This window comes from Zonotrichia albicollis, chromosome 8 (genome assembly GCF_047830755.1).
Source record: "Zonotrichia albicollis isolate bZonAlb1 chromosome 8, bZonAlb1.hap1, whole genome shotgun sequence".
In the NCBI taxonomy this organism is placed as follows: domain Eukaryota; kingdom Metazoa; phylum Chordata; class Aves; order Passeriformes; family Passerellidae; genus Zonotrichia; species Zonotrichia albicollis.
Window position 1 is genome coordinate 16,422,971 of NC_133826.1, and position 25,513 is coordinate 16,448,483.

A 25,513-nucleotide genomic window follows, 5' to 3' on the forward strand; every position below is an offset into this window, starting at 1 on the left:
TGTTAGTTTGAGCAAATGCTGCCTTGCACAAACCTTGAAGACTTAAACGCAGTATTCCTAAACCAGCTGTTTTACCACCCAAAAACAGGGTTGCAAGCCCAAACTTTTCAGAACTGTTAGTCTACCAAATATGCATAGACACTTCAACTTGTTTACTGCAGGATGTGTCTTCTTCCTTTACTGAGGCTCACTTTGTGTCCACTTTCAATTTGCATGCCCAGGCATATGCAGAACAGGAACTATATTCCATACAAAAACCCTTCAGTGCTGCTGATGGGTTTTTTCACTTTAGGAAAAACAAGTCAGAAAAATTTGCTGTGCTACCTCTCGCAGCCAAGTGTCCTCTGGAAATGAAACAAGAATTAAATGAACAGAATCCCAAATAAAATACTCTGCAGTTGTACATTTTCTATGAATTATATGACTTTTTTGGAAATGTTGTCAAGAAACACCTTCTTACCTGACTGCATAGTCAAGTCCATTTTTTGTGGCTGATACATCAATGGACTGTCTTCATTTAATGGAAGAACACATTTCTGAACAAACCTCTTTCTTGCAGTTTGATTATGAATCTTTTGAGGGGAAATATCAGGATTCCTTTCTTCTCCTAACCTCTTGTTTTTCAGGAGTTCTATCAGTGTAAGTGACTGATTTCTTTTTTCATCATGCAGTACTGCTTTTGTTTCATCACATTCATTTAGGAAACTCAGCCCTTCTTCCTCCGATGCAGACACAGATATATCTTCAGTCTTTAAGCCATTATGGTATGCTTCAAGAGGTATAACATTCTGAGATAAAAAGTCATCATTTGATGCAAATTTCTGAGCAACAAATGGTCTGGGAATAATACGGCGACTGTTCAAAGCCTTTAGGATTTTTTCATACTTCTCTTCATTTTGCATCATCTCATTCAGAACACAGATGGGAGACTTGTGTGCATCCCACTTGGTTTTGCCAAGCCTCTTCAGGTGTCCTCGCACATGATTAGACAATCCAATTTTAGTATCGAACCAGCCACCACACAGCTGACATGTATGCTCAGAGGAAGTTTCAGATTTCTCAATCGCTACAAAGAAAATAATTACAATGTTTTTTGACAATTATATACAGTGAAACATGACAACTGCAAATCACAAGAAGAGAGGCTTGACAAGAAGCTAAAGCGAGCCTTGTTCAGTGCTCAATAAATCCCTTTGTCCACCCAACTTCGTACCCACATAAAAAACCAAATCTTACCTTTTCTAACACGTTTAACTGGAGTCCCTGTTCCAGCTCTTTTAAAATGCTGCATTTTGTCACTTGTTGCTATCTGTTCTGGTGAAACAACATGACGGGCTTCATAGCTTAGTCCAGCTCTGTGAAGATGTCCTCTGACATGATTGGACAAGCCAACACCTGTTTCAAAGGTTGCTGGACAGTATGGGCACGATTTCTTTTCAAGCGACAAATCAGTCCAGTGGAAAACTGAATTATGCTTTGGCAATGCTGATCCTACATTTTCTAAATTCTGAGGATCATGCAAATCATGCAAGAAGTTACTACCCTCAGCATCTTCGTAATACTCAAAATAAAAGCCATCATTCTGCTCATAACCAAGTGAAGATCTATCACCAGCTTCATTATCTTCCATTTTACCTTTGAATATGGGGAATAGGTTTACATGCTCCTGATTAATATCACTGTAAGATTCATCCTCCACAGACTGTGTAGTGTAATCACATAGTTCAACATTATCCCATGAACTTTCATCCTCCGTTTCATAGCTGTCTTTTTTTTCAGCAGAGTTTAGTTTCTGTAAAACAACAACAGTCATTTTATGCAGAAAATCTGGATAGCAATCCAAATCATCTCCTGTAACAGAGCCTTCCCTCTTGGATTCTTTAACCACTCGTTTTACAGCTACATGCCTATGATCTTTACAGCCTTCTGCCCTTTTGCAATCAAGGCTATTTGAATCCATGACAAAACAATTATTACTTGATGAAGAAAATAAATGTAAAGCACTGACAGATTTGGACTCTTCCTTTTTTAAATGCAAAGGGTAAGAGTCACTAGATTTTTTAATAATCCTGTAGTTTTCATATTTGTGTCTATATAAATAATTACTTTTTTTGGCACTAGCTTTCTGCTTTGCTGCTTGATGAAAACATTTACGTTTTTGGTCAATGCTATTTCTAATAAAAAAGTTCTTGTTTGTAGAATTTAGATTGCACACACTTACAGATGACTGTGAAACGCTTTTCCGAGCCTTCTGTATCCTGTAGGGTCTCTTGTGAAGTTTTGCGAAGTTACTGGATTGTGAAGTAGAGCCAAATGATCTTTTTGCATCCTGTTTTAAAGCAGAGTTCTTTGGAAAAGTAGAAGAATGTTTGATCAACTGTTTTGTCCTGCTACGAAAATCTAAAGATTCTTCTATTATACTGCCTTTTCTTTTCTCTAGTCTAAGATGGCTACCAAAGGGATCAAGGCATGATCCTGAATGCAAATATGCCATGTGTTTTTTTAAAATGCTTCTAGCTGAAGTAGCAAATGGACACAGCTTACACATATAGGTCGATGACTTTCTTGAGGATCCTAAATAAGGATCTTTCAAGGATGCCTTTTTCTGAGTTTTTCTCTGGGACAAGTCACTACCAATAATTGAACACTTGACTACTGCTCCATGAGCGATCCCTCGATGGCATTCCAGTTCATTTTCTGTCACAGCCATGAAATTGCATTCCTCACAACAGTAATATCTTTTATCTTTTTCATGGGTCTTTGCATGCTGCACAAACGTTTTGGGACAATTGGTACCAAATACACACTGTGGGCATTGTAACCGTGCACTCCTACCCTCATCCTGAAGTTCTTTCAGCTCACGGATTTCTTCCATCAGTTTCTGCCTTCTTTCCTGGTGAATTATCATATGTTTAAGAAGGGAATTACGATCTCGGAATGTCCTTCCGCATTCCCTACACGCATAGGGCCTGGGGACATTGAGATGCCGAAAATGACTGTTCCCATCTAAATGGTACATCATATGCCTATGCAGATGTTTCTTCTCTCTAAAATTCACATTGCACTTTGTACAGGGATAAAACGATGGTTCATCAGTACTGAAAGTAGATGGTGGTTCAGAATCATTCTCTTCACATTTGTTTTTCAAAGTATTGGATAGAAAAGTGCTAGTGTGAACAGGAGAAGTATCTTCTGCACAGTTACTAGTGGGACTATAAATGAGCTGCTGGATACCATCAACAGTTTCCAGCTCTTCATCTGTAGATTCGGGCTTTACTTTACTCAATGAGTATTTCTGTGGTTCTACTATTTGTAGCTCCTCATTCTGCTCTAAGAATTCAACATTTAACAGTTTTGATTTACTAGGAATACAACTGGTATCATCAAAACAGTCTTCAGTATAGCGTGTTATTTTACTAACATCCATTTTCCTTTTTCGTTTCTTTTCTAGCCCTACCTTACAGTGAACGGGAGACTTCTCTGTTGTTTCTTCATTAGTCATAAGAAACTGTATAAACTCTTTCTGTGGATCCCAGCTGGGATCACATCCCGATCCGAAGCCACCTGTACCTGAGGAAATGCTTGTTAATGTATCGACACAATCATCTTTTAATAGTAAATTTTTATCATCCTCACAAACTTCTACTTGGTCTACTAAAGTGCTATCTACACTATTTCCTACTGTTTTCTGTGAATCACAACCAATTGAAGCAGAGGTAGGTAGATTTTTAATGGAATGAGTCAGGTTCTTAGCATGTGCTACATCAGGTAACAAAAATAAAACCTGGTGCTGATTGGATTTCTGTGTTGTACTCTTCGCAGGCAGCTGCAGATCATGAACCACTGTCAAAGTTGAGCAGGAATCTGCAAGATGACCTCCAGGCTGTCCAGTGGTTAATGAAACGCTGCCTTTATTCATATTGGAAGTCTTTGTTGAGGTGGAGTGTGAAACTGGTCCATTAACAGCAGCTCCTCTAGACAACATAAAGTTTTCACTAGGAACAGTAGGAGCACCAGTGTGTATAAACAGAGAAGCCTGGCCTCCACTTAAGGCTTTTTCAGATCTGTCCCTTGATAGCTCCTCAGTCAGAGTCAATGTATTGTTCTGAAATGATGTGTCACTCTCTTCTGGTTTGGGAATGCCACCTTCTTCCTCAGATACAAAATTATCATCACATAGGATTTCTTCTTCTTTAGCACCAGTGACTTCAGTATTTGTCTCTAAATCATCCATATTGCTGGTCTATCCATTAAGTACATTTACACTAAAAACAAACACAAAAAAATCAGACAATTGCAGAAATAAATAATGACAACTTTAATTTAGAGCTCTTCTTCAGGATCTCTCTTCACACTGTATTCTAAAAAGATGTTTTGAACTTGTCAAAAATCTACTTTTCATTTAGGAGATCCAGAATATTTATAGTGAGCCAATGAAGAAAGAAAAAAACCCACTATTTTTTGCTATGCAATATTAATAACCATACAGCAAACTAGTCACTGACAAATATCCCAGTTCAAAGAAACCTGAGACCTACACACAAGCAAGATGGGGAAAATCAGATTGCCAAAACAAAAGCAAATGCATTCTATATGTACATAAATATAGATTATCTTCAGTTGTTCTTCAGAAGTAAAAGTAAGCAGTAAAGGCTACCCAGACATCTACTAGCAATTCTGTTGTGTTTTTTTTTTTAACATACTTTCTTTAGGAAACTAAAAGAGTCTTTACATTTCTCAAGGTAGCACTTTTTTTGAAGTACTTCCATACAACTGACCTGATGCTGCATGGAAGCCTGCAGAAGGGAAAAACACAATGAAGCTGATTTTGAGTATCTGATTAGTGACAGAGACACAGCAAAGGATCAAACTCACTGAGGAAACTAGATGTCTTCCATTTCCCTTCTTACAAAAGGACCTTCATTGCTTTAAAACAAATAAATCCCATTTGCTTATAAGGCTATTTTAAATGATAAGCAAATTAAACAACATCTTATCAAAGGTGGGGAAAAAATACTGTAAGAACAAAACATTTCACTAGGATCTACCTACCAGATGAAGTCACTGTGTTGAAGCCAGAGCATGACACTAACAATATCTTCCAGTACAGAGAACTACTGCATATTAATTCCCCATGGGTGGCCTTGTCTTTCTACAAGTGACTCTTACTCATACATCTAATCATCTCTTCAATGCTTAGTGAGCACAAAGGAGATGCCTACACATGAAAATCAATGTGTGACCAACAGAAATGTAAACTTTAGTCTACCCTGGCATTCTCTTTTTATACAGGTCCCTAGAACACAGTCAGCATAAGGCATTAAAACACCTGGGAGTCAGGACATCTATATTTTACAGAAATCACGTATTTTACCCTTAGAGAGTACTACTCACTTTGATACTTTGTGAGATTTGATTCCTGCAATCACATAGTTTCAGTTACTAATTAACATTTTGAATGGAACTCAGTTAAAAGGAGTTATTACCTAGACTCTTTGAATTAAGATGTTATAACTCACAACTAATATCCATGGCTTCCTGCAATGGTCCTTTATCGAAATCCAGGAAGACCACTTTGGACATCCTTTTTTCCTAAGGAGAGAAAACAACCTAGTTAAACAATTTTCATCTCCAAACATAACATTTTAAAATATGTTCAGTATTTTAAACCCAACAGAATGACAGCTATCCACACAATTCAAAGCTAAGTACAACAACACAGAAATTCTCTTTTATTGCACTTGTTTTGTTTCAAATCAGCAAAAGGACAAAACAATTACTTAACCTCTTCTGAGTTTGTAAGAAACAAACCTTAATGTAAGGTAACTTACTTTTGCAGATAAAAGTAATTCTATTTGGAGCACAAATACAATGAAAAATTAAGTAATTACAAAAGTATTTCCCTTGTTACTCCACCACTGAACTAGCCAATTTAGAAATGCAGCAATGGTCACATCAGAGGCATAATAAATGTTTGAAGTGTGTGAAATATTTTATTGTATTATTATCTATAACATACCTTTACGCAAATGTTCTACTGGACACCCAGTTCCTCATCTTGCCAAAAAATCTTCTTAGATTTTTTTTCTTTGCTTTGCTGTTTTGAGATGGGTCATTTTTCACTATAATAACGACTTCCAATAAGATCACATCCAAAGCTATCACCCTAAAATGGTGATAATGCACCACCCAGCAGGAACCTTTATATCACCTCCTTAAGTTAGAAATGGGCAGTGCAAACATGTGCTAAGAATCAGTAATGCAAAAGTCAATTAAAAGAAGTGAAGCCTACAAAGATGCACAACAGCTCCAGCAATTTTTCAACTCAGAAATGTAGGCTTCATATAGTATCAGACAGCAAAGTATAAAACTGTTCACAAAACCTTGGTAAGAAATTGAGTAAGACAATTTTGCCTGGAAGATGTGCATTTTCCTAGGTTTATTGCTGCAGAAGCAGACAAAAGCCTGCTCAGTCAACCTGAGAGCCTGTATTAGCTTTGCTCAACAGGAAGCAACGTTGCTAACGAACTGGTAAATTCAGTGTTAATGAGTGGCTTCACTGTTACCACCTCTGAGGTAAAACCTTCCATGTTCCAAGTTCCACCCATCTGCTGTGGTGTGAGGGGCTCAGAGGAAGAACAGACGCTTCCCATTTAAAGCAACTTCACTGGTACCCCCGAACAGCGGGGAGGCAGGCTGAGAACACCGTGCTGCTTGGAGCCTGCAATCCTCATTATCAGAATGCCGCCTCAAAACTGCTCACAGGTTTACAAGATGAAGACAAAATTATGTTGTTCTACATACAAAATCATACTGCTAATGAATATTGGTATTAAAGCTGAAGTTAAGAAAGTGGCTAAGACACCCTGTGGTCACCATTAAACTGAAATTCTCCTCAGAGTTACCAGAGATATCTAAAGCATTACCTAATGCAATCTTATAAGAGACTCCTCTCCATACTGTGTATTTATGGAGATTGGGAACTATTGATGATTAGAAGTCTTCTGTGGTAAAACAGGTATCCCTACAAATTTCAGTCTTTGAATCAACCCTGAAATGCTTACTGTATCAATAATATCACTGCTAAATTTTAATAATTGTCAGCTAATTATCACTTTTATTCTTATCATCATGTATTATTATTTTTTCAGCTATCAAGTTGGTACAATTCACTATTTTTTGTGCAGGACAACAACAATAAAGTCAACAGTTTTAACAGTGAGGCATTAGAGAAAACAGAAAATGTACTTTTAAATTATAATAATTTGGTCTTGTGATAACACTGAACTAAGATGCAATAATTCAGTTACATTATCTACTCCACATGCCAGAATTTATGCAGTAACAATGACAGGTATAACTAAAGACACAATGCCATGTTTTGTGAGAAAATGTTATCATCTAACTTGTCTCTTGGGAAAGAAAGAAAAATCATTCATTGTAACTAAGATGTAACCAAGGCTATGGAATATACTTTGCATGCTTCCATCAGAGTTTTAAAATTATCTTCTCTATACCATATCAGGAATACAAAATTATTAATTGTGTCAAAATATATAGCATTTAATACTTGGTGTATTTGAAAAATTAAAAATTGAGATCAAACTTCCAATTTCTTGAAATACTGCTTATCATATCCACTACCAGGACTATAGTACCTCAACTAGACGTTTGAACTAATTTTTATTTAAGCATCTAGTGCAATATGCCTAGGAGATACATGCACATAAAAATAGTGATGGAAAGTGTATGGTAAAGCCTACACAAGTATACACAATTCCAGCTCCTACCTTTGAAACACACTTTATCTAAAGTCTAGGTCCAATTCAATTATTTAAATTCAATTATTCAGTTCAATTCAATTATTTCAGTTCAGCCTAAGAATAACTGCAATGAACTTAACAGTGTTATTCTTGGTTTACATGCTATGCTATTTACTATACAGAAATTATTTCATATTCAAAAGTAGAAAGAAACCAATTATTTATTCACCTAAGCCACATTCCACTCTCTATTAACTGATTTGAAATCTACCTAATTTTAAATACTGCTTTTATTCATAAAGTATCAGTTTTAAAAATCATAATGTGTTCTGCAGATATGACTGCCTGTGGCCAGACAGTCTGAGCATTAAAAAAGTGTAAGGTCAGATCTATCTTCAAGCTGACAGATCATAATTTAAATGCCTTAAGCTAATCTTATTGTCTTAAAAAATCTTGAACATCAGTATTTTTGCAAACTATCAGCACTTGCTATAACACCCTTACTACACTACATCTTGAGGTTACTACAGAAGAAATGAGGTGATAATTGCATATTAACATAATTATTTGGTAATCCCTCCAAGCAGGCTTCCTAGGTCATTCACTAATTCAGATTAGATGCAACCTTCCTGTCATCAGATCTATGCTGTCCACTTTCTGTTCATTAATAATTCTTTTTGATAGGAATGTACTTAAATCCATTGTTCTATGTACATTATTAATTGTATTTATTACCAGTAGGTTTACGACCTTTTCAAGTTCTTATTTCATAACTACAACCTTTACTATGCAGTAGGGTCACACACCAAATTAGGAGCACTGCCTTCATGCAATGCTAGCTCAGCAAAGCTTACACCTCAGTGCAGGCCCAGTGTCATTTCATAGGGATTTACAACAAATTTGAAAGCACACTGGAGCCAAAAATTAAGACAGAAGAATTTGTCTGAGTTTGTGAAAAGCATTTAGTGCCTTTATGTGTTCTGATGTCAAGTTTATCACTAAATTCATAAATGTGAGCCAATGAGTTAAAAGCACAGAGCAACTATTAAGCAGCACAAACACTTAGAAGCCATCTCCTAAATGCTTTGAATTTCATCAGCCTAGTTAAAGAAACTGAAGAAATACAGTGTCTTTCAGCAGTGCTGTAACAAAGGCAAAAACATACTTGTCCTGTGCTAAATAACTTCTCATAAGTCAAGTTCTTTAAGCAGATATGTGAATATCCAGGACACTCAAGGGATTGTTCAAATATTCAAGACATAGGAAAGGTGCTTCAAGTTTGCACTGCTCCCATTTAGATTTGTCTTAGAGACTTCATTATGTAAACAGAGAGAACTAACAAAACCTACCATTTTTCCACAAGTGTCCCTGTAATAAAGCTTTCTCAAGTGACAGATTGTATTAAAGGTGTTGGAACCAAAGTCACAGATTTTTAGGCAACAAACAGAAGACCAGAGAGAGTTTAAGTACATCATGGTACAGGACTAAAAAAGCATCTCCTTCCATTTTGCACCATCAGTCTATGCTTTAAAACCTTAATCATGGCAAATATCAAACACAGAACTTCTGCCAAAAGAGAAAGGTTTAAGAACCTCTGGAAAACGAAGGTTTGTACAGAGTAATAGAGGAACTAGTAGTGTACCAGCACAAACCAGCCACATCTTGAGAAAGAAAGAACAACCTTAGAATTCAGCTGCACAATATTTTTGCCTCCTCCATACAGTAACGCACAGTGTTTATGCCTCTGGAGCTTAGGATGTTATCTAGCAATATTAATGGCCCAAATCAATAAAATCAGGATACTCTGATAATCAGAAGAATACCTATTACTTGTTTTCCAGCTTATTTTTTTTAAAAAAGCTATCCCACTCCACCCTCCAGATGGAAATAAAACCACAAGGCCTGACAACTAGAGGTGAGTCCGTGACTCACCTTGCCTTCCCTCAGCTTCTATTTGTGTTTGCAAATTAAGTTGCTGAAAATACATTTCCTTCTGCATAGCTGAAGCATTATTTGTAGACCACCTTACTTAGCTTTGAAATCTACAAATGAACACTTCTGCATTGTTTCAAACTTCTGCAGTGAAGAGACAGCTTGTTTTATATGCCTAACACCACGAGTACTGCCCTCCCCACCTGCTCGACACACAGTCCACAGTTATTAATCTAACTACAACATGAAGAGTTCCATTCAAAACTAGTTCTCTTCAATGCAATTCAAATCCACAGCTGTTCACATAACAATACGAACACTGGAGAACTCCTATAGCTAACTAGACCGCCATATAAAAACTTTTTAAAGCAGTACAAAATATTACCAATACAACATTTGTATTATACCTAAATAAATACAAAGTTACTGCCATCCACAGTATAACCTTTTATAATACTGTTAGAAAGTTCACTGAGTTGTCAAATATCTGTGGAAAAAGGTGATCACAGAGAAATTCTCAGTTATAGAGCAGTCATACAAAAGCAGCTTATCTTTTCAGTAAGATTATAATTGGGAAGATCAAACCCAAAGCACACTTTTTCAGAAAGTTATTTTCCTTAAGCCTAGTTCCTAATGCAACAATGTCTTCAAAAGCTCTCTGTCAGGAACAGTAAGGAAACAAAAAATTTCTTTAAAATGTCAAAATTTCAGAAAAGTGATTTCTGGTCTAAAACATCTAAGAATGATATGTTACCATCTCATGTGAAAGAAAACGGAACAAAACTTAAGAATAACCACCATACAATAAGAAATCACAAAAGAGAATTCCATTATTACCACCAACCACTCTTAATCTTACTCCTCTAGTATTGATTTGCTTGGGGAAATAACCAGTTAGTCACAATGGGGGGCATCATGATAAAATTCAATACTGAAATCAATAATAATAAATGACAGTACAATTTAAGTGTGACAAGAACCACATGTATCACTACAGAAAATACTCCTCTGGTTTTAACTGCTCATGCAGCAGTTTAAGACAGTTTAATGGACAGGTGAAAATGAACTAGGTATTTTTAAAAGATGACTAGCCAGAACACAAAACCAAGATGTTGAATCTATTAACTTAAGAACAGTCACCCACTGCCTGGCAGCCTCACAGGCTCTCTAACTCCTGCCCAGAATTCCACAGCCCTGTTCATAGAGGACAGCCAGGTACTTGTCTTCATGTTCCTGCAGCTCTCTAGTTCGGATTTTTAGTAGTGCAACATAGTTTGAATTGTCCTAAATGCAGACATACATGGTAATGACTAGCAGGATTCCAATAAAGACAAAGAAGTATTAAAAATACAAAATTATTGTTCTGTGAAAACACACACTATTTCTCTTCTTAACTTCAATATAGGTATGAAAGTATTTTAAAAATGGTTTCCAACTACCAACTTTGAATTTATCATTCTGACAGCTGGAGAAAATTACACAAAAATTATTAGGGATATGGTAAAAGCATGTTCTCTCTATCCCTAGTTATGCAGAATATATTGACAGCAAATTTAATATATATAATTTAATGCTCTTCTCTCTTCTACCTCTTTTCCAAGGGATCCTCTTTTCCAGAGTTCTCTCACTAAATAAAATAACATTATTACTAAGTAGAGTGCTATAATCACACTCAAATTTATAAACACGCATTTTCCAAGTCCCACCTCATTTTCTAGTTGTATTTCTACGATTTTAGATTTTACACAGGAAGAATCCTTCTTCTTCACGACCATATACTTGAATACCTTCCTGATGTGTCACACCTCAAGAGTGGCTCCTCAGCAATACAATACAGTCTCTTCAGGCAATACAATAAAAGTATTTCCTCCCTACAGAAGCCACAGCCACCAGCAATGCTCCTCTCCAGTCACACCAAGTGAGACATTTCACAAAGACACCAGGTGTAGGAAAGTATCTGCACTCCTCCAGACTTTAAATTCACCACTACAGTCCTTACATGGGGCATTACACTAAAATTAAAGAACCTGCTGACCACTGCAGATTTTGGCTTGCAGAGAAGAGGAAGTATTTTCAACATGGCACCATATACTGTCAAATTACTGGGTTATTCATTGGAATTACATTGGAATTTTCTTTGAAGCAAAGGCAGTTTAAATAATTGCTGCCTTCTTCCACTCTCCCAAGTTCCTCCATTCACACTTCATCAACCATTTCACTATCCAGTTTAAAAGGCTGGGGACCCAAACAGCAGTGAATCAGCACAGTCACGAGGCCACTATGGGTAAGGGCACAAACTTTTACTAGCTTTGTTGACAGAAAAATCCACTGGGGAATCTTTTCCTAAAATTTACATGAATAAATAAAAAAGTAAAAATGTAGAGAACGTTTCATAAGGCAAAAAAGCTTTGACAGTTCTCTATTAAACTGCAGAATGCAGCACTATAAAGAATTCTACCATGAAGCAAATTTTATGTTCTAAAATTATTTGAACTAAACTACTCAACTGAAGCAAAATGCTAGAAGTAAATGCTAAAATAATTCAACTGGGGAACATTAAATACATCTTCTGAGAATACTATTAACACAAGCAATACTCTTAAATTGTGCATTAGACATGATAGCTAGATTTTCCATAGAGACATACAAATGCAAATCCTTCCAGTGGGTTAAATAAAAAAGTATTTTCATTTCTAAAACACATAACTAACTTTCAGAAATTTAAAAACTAATCTACTCCTCATTAACCTATAGTTTTACAGGATCAGCCACCTTATCTGATCAGAGACAAGTCCTTTTGAAGCCAGGTACTGCCACCAAGTGGTGGTGAAATTTGGATTTGCAAATCCAGCTATTCCCCACGTGCATAACATACAGACTGAAAAACGTTCCTGCAGCTGCCAAATATGAGCAATGCTCTGCTAACACAAGACATTTTAAAACTCTTTCAGCCATCCCTGCTGCCCCTCTCTGAACCTTTTTCAGCTCTTCTATTCTATGGGGTTTTTTTCAGTCACCTGACTAGAAGCAGCCATACACACTGCAATGCAATGCAGCTGTGGTACCCCCAAATTCACAGAACTGCATCTGGGTTGTGTTCTGCTCCCTAATAAAGCACAATAATTTCACTGACTTACAGACTATTCAGTTGTCATTTTTACTGAACTCTGGGAACCTCAAGATCTCTTCCAAGCAATAGCAATACTGATCAAACATCATTACACTGTTTCCACTTACTCTTTTACACATTTTTCTTGCTGTGAATGCAATCCTACAGGTGTTCTCCTCAGAGACCAGCTTTTCCCTACTAAACACACATAACCACCATTAAGATGAAAGGGCTTCAGAGTTTCATTCACAGGACTTCATGCTTAAAACACACACTCAGTTATTTATACATCAGACTTTTAAACTAATTTTTTGTATTTAAATGAGCAATTAGATAACCACACAAATTAAAAAGAAACAGAGCATAAATGGCAAGCTTCAAGTACTGAAAGCATTAGAAGGCACAAGGCACAGTTTACTGAACTGAATTTTATTGAATTTTACTGTCAATTCAAGTCTCTTTTCTAGCCATAATTCTTGTTTTACACTCCTCCTTAGATGAAGTATTTTCTTTTGCAGAGTTATATTCATTTGTTTTCTCAAAGCAGCACATTTCAGAAATCAGCAAAGTCAGGCTAAGGCAGTAAACATCTTCTACACGTAAGTATATACATAACACAGTGGTAGAGCTTATTTTTAATTGCTCATAGTTCAGAAGACAATTCATAATCAAAGTCCTGAATCAGTTATACATTATACAAAAGATCAGCACTCAATAGAAGAATTATTTTAAATTCCCCACAAAGCACTCTTCTATAATCAGTATTTTAAAGTTGACAGCAACAGCTCTGAAGAAGTCTTAGTGAAACAGAAGACATGAACAAAGCAGTTCATGTCTATTTTAATATGTACATACTACAATTTCAAGGCAATATTAAGTCTACATAATAATTTGAGCTCGGAATTGAGGAACAAACTCATTTAAGCAAATGGGATCTCCCTCGCACCTCTTCAAAATATCAAGTCACTGCAAGCAGCTGCATTCTGAGATGGCACATAAGTCAAACAGCAAGCAGGGAACTTGAGGAGACAGCTTTGGTTTGTTACAGAGGTCTCTGCAGCTGAGTCCATCATGCCATGTCTCCAAAGGAGAGAACTTCCTGACCTGTGGGGCCTTACCTAAAGATTCTCTTGAAAGACTCAAGTTAAAACGGATTAGAGTTCATTGTTACATGTTTCACATAATTATATGGAGACAAGATTAATTTTATAGTTCTAATTATTCCTGGAGTAGCAAGTAAATGGGAGAGAAAAAGATAAGCTTCTTAATTCTTTTTCTCAAAATAACAGAGAAAGGGGGTGGGGGGAAGGAGGAAAATGCTAGTTACAAGAAATTTTTCCTAGATGGACACTTTGGAATTGCAAATGAACACTTAAGTTCCACCAGGAGTAAATCTCCATAAACTTTGTCTTTCAAATAGCTTGCAAATGGGTTCCTAAAGACAGGAAGAGAGGACAAAATTCCAACACAATTTCATTGTTTGAAACTTGAAATGCTATTCTGATAGTTGGTCAAATTTCCCACGCAGTTATTTATTAATACATTAAGTGCAAGTTTAACAGGCTGCTTTTACAGAGCAAAGTACACTTTCAGTACTTTGAAACCAGGAGGATAGTATGTCGAGAACAAATTATTTAAAGTGCTCATAATTTTGTCTCAACAGCTAGCAGAACATCTTGATAGCTTTTTAACTATAACAATTTATAGAAGACAAACATTATTATCATGATAATATTAAGCAATGGGGGAAATGTCTTTTGTTCCTCTTTCAGTTTTGTAGAAGTAACACTGCACCATTACAGTACATACACATACATTATATTAATCAAGATCCAAATTTCACGAGAATTTTCACTGACCACTTTTCTGCAGGTTTAGCAGTATGTGCAAATGGCATTTTTAGAGAAAAAACCCACCAACACAAAACTCCTACTCACCTTTGCTCGTTTGATTTACATTATGCTGTAGGATCCACTTCCACATTAAAACAAACCTGCAAAATAAAACAAGAACTTACTGTACAGCTGTCATTGTTTTCTGCTTGCGTCCTAGACAAGACAGGCAAAGCAGGGAGGTAAAAACATCCCCAGTCATAAATGTATTCTATCTTTTTTATCTCAGGGTGAAAGTAACAACATTCCAGTGGTCTTCTCTCAAACATGTGTAATTTCCAAATAACATAGCTACTGGCACTTTAATTTTAAAAATCTACCAGGAAGTTGTATCAAATATACACTTGCTATTAAGTGGACGGAACAGGGGAAAAGGAAGTTGAATGGGAAGAAAAGCTCTGCATTTGCTGCTAGTGCCTTCAAAGTCAGCTATCTCAAGGTCCTTGAATAAGGAATGATGCACAGAAAGAAAACTGTTACAAATGAATGATTTAAAAAAATCTTTTTAGCAAAAATGATCAACATATCTGAGATTAAGTATTGGAGGACTTGAAGCCTGGGCCTTTCTAATTTCTCACCTTTTCCAAGGCAAAGCTGCATTTGTGATTCTAAGGTTAGCTGGCCCACTTAAATATTATCATTTATTTGTCTGCATGAAAGCTGATCAATGTCAGATGAACTTGTTTTGCTCATGTATCTTTAGAACTAACTATACAAGGTCATTTTTCACTTCCTATTCAGAAATTTTGAAGAGACTCCAAAAGCAAGAATGGATTTGAGTATGGTATCTCTACAGAACTGGGTCTACTAATGAAGACACAACTACCAGCACAGAGCTTTACAGAAAGGGTAGGTTGTTCTTATCTAGACTAAATGTTTAGGGCATCATCAGAACTGACTCTGAATGAAGTAACTACTGTCACACACCGTCCCTATTTTATTCACACACAGCTTTTTGATTCAGAGTTACCCAATCAATCTGCAACTCTCTCAAAGCCTCTCACCTAAATTACAAAGACAGAGAGAAAGGGAAGACAGGCCTTTCAAAAAAGCCTGACTTTTTTGAAAATATAAAGCAACAGAAGATAAGTAATTGAGCTCCTCTTCCTAGCCCCAGGATTGTGTCCCAACTATCACATTAAACTGTAGCTTTATGCATGAATGTTACTCAATATACATACTCATTTCTCAAATAAGATTTATTACAGAAAAAATACCATTCTTTGGTCAGATTTTAAAGCAATATTCATTCACCTAGAGAAGCAAAGTGTTACTTTCAAACAGCACTGTAGCTCCACTGTATGTTACAGAAAGTAAATGTAAAGCTATAGTTATATTCCCACAAAAATAACAGCCTCCATATACGAAGAGCCAAAACACCTTTCAAAAAATGAGAAAAACAGTCAATGGTCATGGATTTACATGATCAAACATTATGATGAGCACTAAACCAGACATCTCAGTAAGCCTGTGCACTTTGGCTGGGGAGTGACAACCCCAGTCTAACACTTCTTTAATTAAGAACTACAATGACTCTGCCCCTGTGCAAAATGGCCTCAACACCTACATCTTTTAAACTTTGCAATGAATTAAACATTAGTAATAACTGTTCTCAACACAGATTTCATGGCTTGTGACTCAAGTGCAGACAGAATCTTTCAGTCAAAGGAGTGAGCCCAGACAACTGCAGATCACTGGGGTGATACAGCAGTGCAGGGTCACACCACCCACTGCTCTGTAAGAGCCCTTCAATAGGAACATTTTACTCCGGATCAATCAATTAACTTAATACAGGGTATTTTAGGTGAACAGTCTATCTAGAGGATACTCTTATATTCACTGAAGGTGCACTTGGCAGAAAACTCAAATGCAAGTACTCCTGCATTTCGGTATTCTTTGGATCACAGGGAGCTCACAAATCACACTGGGAATAAATCTGGGGTTATTCTACATCTGCTACAGAGGGAAAGAGAAGGAAAAAGAGAAGATGGGCCATCATAATTTGGATATCATTCAGCTGAAGAAGAGGTGACAAGTTCCACAAAGAGATCACCAGCAAGTAAACTGCTGAAGGACCAAAGGGCTGGTCACTGTAGCCCTGCATCAAAAACTTCAAAGGGCCCTGGAGAATTAACTCCCCTTTTTGGGATTTCCAAGCCTCTGATGTACAAAGCTCCACCCAATGCAAGACGGTACTTGCAGTGTCATGCAAACATCTTTGTGAAGGCAACACAATCCACAGGACACCACATCTCAGCCCAAACTATTGACAGCATGAGACTGTTTAAAGCCACCCACCTCCAGTGCTTAACCAGCACTCACATCTCCTCTCAAAGGTCTTTCTGCAGTCAAATAAGATTTCTCTCACTCCACTCCAAACTCTAACACCTACTATTAATTTCAAGGGTGATGACACTTGAAATAACTGAGCACCTGACATTCTTTACCAGCAGATTTGAGAAAGGTAGTTCTCCAAAAATTTCCTTACGGAAAGGCAAAGATTTCAACATCATAAATGCTTTTGCTTCAATTTGCCTGTCTTAATTCTCATTATCAGGAAAGGAAGTGGGAATGAAAGTCACTCTCCCATACCAGGTAATAGAAGAGGGCATGAAAAGGGTGACAGAAGTGAGTAAGAAATGTAGTTAGAGAGCATTCACCTGAAAGGACCTGATATTCAGAGTGAGAAGGGGGACCACAGCAGGGAAAAAGAACTGCTGTAAAATGGTCAGGCTTCTGATAAGCAGCTTCCTGTTCTGATATGGGCAGTGAACAGGAAGTGGAAGAAAACCAAAATGGTCGAGATGAGAGATCACAAATGCACCCCCAGTGATAATAACCAAAAAAAAATGGACTGAAAACTCTTGCTATAATAAAGTATCTCCTAACAGCACATCCCCTCCCTCTCTGAGGAAAAAGTTTAAGAAATACTAGAATGCAAAGGTGTACAATGACTAAGTAAAGTTTGTCTTAATCATAACAAGAGTTTTGACCCATTTGTTTACACGCAGCCCTTATTTCATAACAGATCTGCATTGTAACTGACATTTCCACACCCATTGGGAAAAGACACCATCACCTTTAACTGCCACCTTCTCCTGGGATGGCTGCAGCTCGGAATGTAATTCATATGGAAGCCTCTTAGGTGGTTTATTCAACAGGTTTTGTTTTGCTGTGTGTTGCTGTTTAACACAAAACCAGTTTTGCCCCTATAGCCAATTATGCCTGTGTGGGAAGAAATAAAGAGGAAGAAACAAAGAGTAGAATAATTACACTACACAAACTACTGTTGTTGATATAAACTGTGGCTAAACAGTCAATTCCACCAGCTTGACATAACATAGCAACAGGCTTACAATTGTAGACTTGACTTCATGGCTTAGAAAATTTGATAATTAGTCCAGAGGTGCAGCTACATTTACTAGGGTATGATCATCCCAGCATTAAATTCAAATGCAGAGTGTGGGCTGTGGAACAAATTTCATTCTAATATCTGTTGCAGCTCTGGAAAAAAATCTATACTCTTACAAAAATCTAAAAATCCTAAATATCAATGAAGGAAAAACCAGCCAGCAGAAAGCAGAGACTACTAAGAAAAGGCTATTACAAGAAAGCCAGAAGTTCCTGCCAGAATTGTACATGCAGTATCGGGGATAAAGTAATTTCAGAAGATGACTGAAAGGCAAAACCACAGCTGATGGGAGTCCTACATCAGTTGATACAGCTGAAAAGCTCTTTAAATACAAGCCTATACTGCCATTTTCCAAACAAGCAGTCAGCAATGACCTTGTGTGTACAAAAATGTAGTTTCCTGCTTTCTATTTGCAGAAGGAGCTTTGATTGTCTTTGATTTCTATTTAAAAAGTACAAAAACAATCTACATTCTGTACCCACAAATATCTAGAACTAACAGCGAGTGTAGACTAAATAATCATTTGAATTTAAACATGAGGTTTTCTAAAACCACAAAATTAATCCCTTTCAAGAATTTGTAGAACCTCTCAATCTATGCTATTCCAACTGTAGTTTAACCAACTGAATGATATATGCCACAATCCCATTTACCAAAATTAAATTTGTAAAGAAAAAATAATAATCACTCGTCTTAAAATAGTTAATGAAGAGCAATACTTAAGAACAGGCACTATATCAGAGTCTGAATTACCCAGAAGCCAAATTAAGCAAAAGCTTAACACTTTATAACGTGAAGAGACAAAATATTAAGTCTTTACTGGAGATGCTCCTGACTTCAAAGAATCTGCAGTGAGTGAACAAAAGCAAGCAAGAAACTGCAAGAGAGAAGACTGCCTCCTGCATTTTGAATCTCCTGCTACATTTTGAGAGTTATCTGAAAAGTAGTTCAAAGAAGTTACAGTTCTTCCTTTGTCTGTTCATCACAGTAAAAGCCACACGCACAGTTCCCAAAGCTGTGGTAGGGCTTTCACGTGGAAATGTTGAAATCTCTCATTTTTCTACTTGTAGAAAGTTTTGCTCTTTGACAACACTCCATATGGGACAGTGAAGCACTTCAAGGGAATGTGTGACAGCATAGGAAATGAACACAACTGATCATACCTCAGACTGGGAAGCTCTTTCAGTCCAAACAACATTACAAGTACTCGAATGCAACATTAATAGGAATATCACAGTAGGGAAAAAAGTAGTCTCATAGAGTAGCTTGAATAGGAAAAAAGGAACCTCTGTTTATATAATCAATTAGGTCTAATGAGTGATTTAATTATTATTCCAAAAATGGGCATACCATAAATTTAAAAAAATTGAAAAGTCATCACAGCAGAAAGTATTCTGGCAAGAAGGAGTTTGGACTACCAAAACATACTGGCTGAAAAGGTTATTTTTCCCCCCTATCAGTAAAGAGAGCAGATGCAAACACTCAAAGATGTACACAACAGACACACAATAAAGATGCAAAGATGTTCTACAGAGAATCAAGGGGAAACAAACAATTTGAGAGCTATTTACTTTGAGCATACATTATCCAGTAAGCAAATATGTAACAATGAACGCACAAATGAAAGCATCATAAAAGCACTAAACTGAAGCATCAGTTTGAAGATGTGAGTCCTGAAAACATTTAGAAATTCAAGACCTTATGAGAAAATACTACCATGTTGTTTCTGAAGGTTACTTACCAATGCAGTTTCTCCCCTCAGCTAAGATGGGTGCAACATTCTAAGTATCACTGATATAAAAAAGTTTACAGTCCATCAATATCCTACACTAAACTGAATGGCATTCTTCACAATAAGAGTTACCATAAACAATAAACTACAGGGAAATAATTCACCATCTTTATAATTTCTCTGCCCATTTAAGCTACAGATCAATTTACCACTTGCATAATAAACATCCACACATTTTCAGTTACCCTTCAGCCTATTCATTTTGACCACATGAACTAGCTCTTCATTTACTGCACTTATATACCTTAAATATAACAGCTTTTCTTAAATGGGGAAAGCCTAAAGCCCAGAGTGACATCATCTCTCCATTCCACTCCAAACTACTAATGGCACTGTACACATCCTTGGCATCATCCTTGTCTCTGAACTCATCTCTGTTCATTTTGCTGGCAGCAAAATCTCGTCAATACGTTACCTGTACAGGAACTGCCTCTACCCTTCCAGTTATAAAATCACTTTGTGCCCAGTAATATACATATATATATATATATATATATTCTTTCACCATGCATCATCATGTAAGCTCTACACAGAGCACCTAAAAATACAGTGACATACCCTATGACTATAAGCACTGCAAAAAAGCATTCCAGTAGATATTTACACAAAATCTTCCCTACCTCATAAGAAATCGGATTATGGTTCCTTAATAACTTTTAGTCCAAGTTTGCACCTCCCATTTCTCAGCTGAAAAGTAACTGAAAATGCAAACCAGGAAAGCTTGATCACTGAAGTGCTTTCAAAGGAACCAACAGCTTTAAGTAAAAAACATGCATTTTGTCTCTTAAACAAAAAAGCAAGCTTTTAGAAATATCTGAGGCAACCTCTTATATTTCAAGGATTCTTTTAAAAATACTAAAATGCACATTTTAGTAGGACAAGACATTTGTAGTCTTGTCCTCTCCTTCCTCCAAAACTACAGAACTTTAATAAAGACATTATGTCTTTATTACAGTTAAGCATAAAAGTAAAAAAAAGTTTAAACTAAGATTGTGTCCATCAAATTAGTGCATCCTCTTTAGTGTACCAGTAAGCAATATCATTCTACAGTTCAAACATCTGTCTTCACATACTACTCATTTTTCTACAACTTCCAAGATTTCTCTTACACATATTTGGCACACATTACTGTAAACAGTTTATCAGCCACACCTCTTACTGAATCAATCCAGGGCCTTTTCAGTCAAAGAAGTCTGAGAGAGAACCAAAACTCCAAAAATGAAAAATACAGAAAAATGGGATCTTCTCTAGGTATAAAACACATCACATCTATGGGACTTTGAAGAAGAGCAGACACAGTTTACTGCCTGACCATACCTGTCCTCAGTCTGCCACCTGTGGAATCCTGATAGAGACAGAAATTATCATTCACACACTCACTGCACTTGACATATCCCTTTCCTGATGTAATGCATAAAATAACTCTGAAATCCCTCAATGTAACTGCAACCCATTAATCAAAAACCTGCAAGAAGTTTATGACACAATGCATACACTGATGTGCTTATCAAACAAAGTACAATACCATTTCCCAAGTGGATTCCACTCTATAATATGACCCTTATTTATATATCTTGAACCTTATTTATAAACCTTCAAACAGAATTTAGATTGGGCATATTTATTTCAAACTCAAAATCTTAAAAAAAAAGTTTTGCTGTATGCAGAAAAAAGACTCAGGGCTTAATTTTAGAAAGCCAGAATTATGTTACCATATACAACATATTTTGTGAAATAGTATCTCGTTACTGTGTTTTTTCCTGCAAGTTGTTTTATAAGGACATTATGTTTATTATTAAAATTTAAAACCATTAAGCAATTTTTTTAGTGTAGAAAAGGCAGTAATGAGGTTTTGAAAGATATTTACTAGAAATTAGTTTCTCCACTAAGCAGACTGGCATTCTAAAACAAGAATGCCTGATGATATCCATTATATCTAAATGGATTAAAATATCTGCTCCCTTTAATGACATTTTTACTTCAAGGCAATATCTCACACAACATTTCCAACAGTAGTTAAAGCAGCACATTAATAATCACGCCATGTTCTTACAGTAGCAACAATAATTTCTGGTAGCCATTTTCTCTCCAGCTTTAGCAGTCTCAAAGCCAAGAGACCTTCCTGCAAGCTCGGTACCAACCCAGAGGCAGCCAAGTGCTCTGCGGTGCGCCCTGGCTGCCCTCTCAGTGCCTCCCCGCAGGCACCTCCAGCGCGGGGCACTCACCCAGCAGCATTCTCTAGCGCTGCACCCCACTCAATTGCAGTTTGCACCAAGGGAAATGGGACAGCACGGCAGTTCCCTCTGTAAAAACCCCAAACGGCCCAAGCTCCATGTTTAGGAGATTGCCCAGTTTGCTACTGAAGGATGCTTTAAGGGGAGGGCAGCGCTGCAGTCCATGACTGTCACGGCAGGCGCTGAGAACAGAGCCCAGCACACAGCACCAAGCCGCAGGCAGCGCCTCGGCCACCGCTCCACTGCAGCCACCGACCCCCGCCGATCACAGATAACCACACCAAAGCCGGTGCTGGAGACAAAAACAATTTCTTCATAGACTTATTCTGAATAGCTCTGAATTTTCTACGTTGTAAGGCAGACTAGTGTACACATTCATTTCCAAGTCTTCTCTGTGTTTCTAAAGTCTTAAAAATGACGAAACTGGAAACACTTTCTTGAATTAAGACTGCAATGCAGATTTCAAAAAAAGGTTGAGCCTAAAATCCTACAGCTCAAAATTAGTGATAAATTACTGTTTTCTTCTTTCCTTAAAAAAAAAATACAAAAAGATCTCCTCTTCTTGCCATGACAGTTTGAAAAAAAGCAGTAGAGAACAGAAAGTAAATTACATAAACATTTGTAACAGCTATGGCAGGAAATAGTGAACCGGTATTAGCACATAAGTACCCCCTACAAAACAGGATCCTAGGCCCAAATTCAGTTCCTCACAAGTTTGTTCCAGTTGAAAGGGCAGCTATGCTGGGATCACGAGCTCTAATGCCTGCTGTTGTCTGTCTAGACAGCATTTCTGACATTTCCTGACCATAGCAGGAAAGGGAATCTCCTGTTCCTAGCCTCAGAGGAAGTCTATTTTCCATGCCCATGAAAATGTAAAATCTAACAAAAATTTCCTAGAGATTTCATGCACACTTTCCATAAGTATTCATAAAGCTTTGGTCATTAAGTGCTAAGAAATATCTCATTAAGGGCTTACACTAAAATGAAGGAAGGCTTATGGTGAACTTTGAATTGGTGCAGCAGAGATTTTATTCTGATATCCCTCTGACAGTACCTTCCAGCAGAGGACAGAGCAGACACTCTGGAGTATCACTCCCTGTAAACAGCACTGCCAACTCTCAAACAGCCTTCTTCCTTATCAGAGGACTAAGCTGAGACTACAATGAATGTTCCAAGATGAAGAAAATAACCATATAAAACAATTCCTAAAAAATGCAAATTCCAAACCAATCACCTACAAATATAAATTTCAGCATCGCCATTCTTCTAGCGAAATCTTTTTCCAAATAAAATATACACATATTTCATACAACAGGATTCAGCCACTGCTTATCAGATTTGAAGTGAAGCTACAAAATGCTTCCTAATTGGGTTGATATATAAGCTATAATCTTTACAATCTGTGAAAGAGCACTTTGGGGAGCCACACATACTTAGCCAGTAACATAAGGACTTCCCTTCACTTGGCTGGAGCCTGCTTTTTGGTAACACAGGAATGGTTTTGGTGAAGTTATAATATGCTGTCAACACCTTAATAGCCATTGAAAACATAAAAAACCCATTCCTCACTGAGCTGCTCAGTGTTCATTTTTGATTTGGTGACACTCTAAGTTTCCAGCATTGTCTGTGGCCTACATAAATAGGTAAAAACTATTTCCTACCTTAGATAAGCTGTAGCAATTCAGCATAATTGAGCCAGTTGTGTTTTATTTTACATCTTCATGTCAGATAGCTGCATTAGTGTTTTTACAATAGGAACAACAGTCATTTTACAACTGAGGTTATTCTACCAGACCTGGCAAGCAAACTGGGACAAACGCTTCCACATCCCTCTTTGAAATGTAATTTGTGACAACTGTCATGAACACTCAATCGAGACAGTCACACAGCACCAGCATCACAACCACAGCTCAGGTCTGACACAGCATCCACATCTCTTTAGTAAGCTCCTACTCATGGTCCCTGTGCTCAACTGGACAGGCTCCACAAGCTTTATTACTAATATACTCATCATACAGGAGTGGTTCCTGTAGTGAAATGTCACAGAGTTTACTCAAGTTACTGCCTTTGCTACAAAATTATTCCATGAAAAGCATTTTGCTATGAAGCAGGTGTTTTCAAGATCTACCCCAAGGACTCTACTCAAGTTATACAGTACCTTGAGGTCTACTTTCTGAACTGTTTAATACACATCTATGGAGTCTCCATGCAAGATTGCAAGTAGATGCAGCAGTTCTATGCAGGCTTCACTTCAAGATCAGGGTTTAATTAATATTTTTCTTCTCAGCATTGAACCCTTTCAATGCTTTAGGACTTACTCAATTCCTTTTGTTTCAGGGAAAAGTTTAAAATCTTTGATTCTTTTGCTATTTTAATTAGTTCTTCCAATACATGGAGGCAAATGGAAAAACTTGGTACTTCCAGCATGCCACAGCAGTCATCCTCACCTGTGCAAATCCAGGCCATTGGCTGTCCTTGATTTGTCAGTTTTCCTAACCAGAGCAGGGATCCCAACCAAACTTTCAAAAGTAGCTCAAGAAACAAGAGAGACAAGACAGATACTCTAAGCCTATTTCTTATGCTTTACAGTGGATTACTAAGATAGCACCAAATAACATGGGTAAGACTGCATAAAATCCACAAGTATAAATGGCACAAGTCACTCACATCACTACTCTGTTTCAGAATATAGACATGGTTTTTAAATTGAAGCAAAGAAACCTGTATGTTTCCCACTCTAAAAATGACATTAACCTCAAGACAGAAATATTTTCTTCTAGCAAGTAAACAGCTTATGTTATTTGCAGTAATAACAAAGCTTCTTAAAACAAACCAAAGTCAGCACCAAAGATAAAGGAAACTTGGCCATTGTCTTGGACATTCACAGTTAAAATAAAAAACCTCTGAGTACCTTGTTTAAAGGCTTCATGATTTCCCAATGAGTAATATGTCCCAAAAGCTAAGTGTTCTACATCAACAGAAGTTCTGTGCCTTCTTTTGGGCCCCTAAGCACAGCTGACTATTTCCCTGCTGCCTGGCCCAGAGCTCCTATGTTTCATCATCACCAGGAGTTTCCTAAGCATACAAGTCACATTTCAAGACGTCCTGTTTGTTTTCCACTGAAACACTGAAGAAAATAGAACCAATACTTAAATGCTGAGAGAATATGTATGAATATGAAATCTGGTTTAAATGGACAAAAGGAGCAAGAGTAACTTCTCCTCAAGTTCAAAGACAACATATGGAAGCACACTAAATTAAAGCAATTCTGATAAAAAAGTTCAGAACTTACTTAATACCTACTTAACTTTAAACAGCTTCAGAGAAAACAAGAGCCATGAATGACACTGCAGAACTCTGATAAAAGTACTGAAATACA

The 25,513-nt window shown here is 37.0% G+C and overlaps 1 protein-coding gene across 10 annotated transcripts in view; it reads right to left on the reverse strand.

Moving 5' to 3' along the window:
* Positions 1-25,513, reverse strand: part of ZNF644 (zinc finger protein 644) — a 76,615-nt gene that overhangs the window by 14,548 nt on the left and 36,554 nt on the right. For 6 of the 10 annotated variants that reach the window (XM_074546091.1, XM_074546090.1, XM_026790588.2 and 3 more), the window contains 4 exons: positions 14,742-14,797; positions 5,520-5,592; positions 1,237-4,265; positions 461-1,066 (listed from right to left, as the gene is read on the reverse strand). In XM_074546091.1, coding sequence (XP_074402192.1) covers positions 461-1,066; positions 1,237-4,234 — 3,604 coding nt within the window. In that variant the 5' untranslated portion in view covers positions 4,235-4,265; positions 5,520-5,592; positions 14,742-14,797. Of the gene's footprint in view, positions 1-460; positions 1,067-1,236; positions 4,266-5,486; positions 5,593-14,741; positions 14,798-25,513 lie in introns of all 10 variants that reach the window. The other 4 variants (XM_074546092.1, XM_014263794.3, XM_074546088.1 and 1 more) reach the window with 2 other exon arrangements.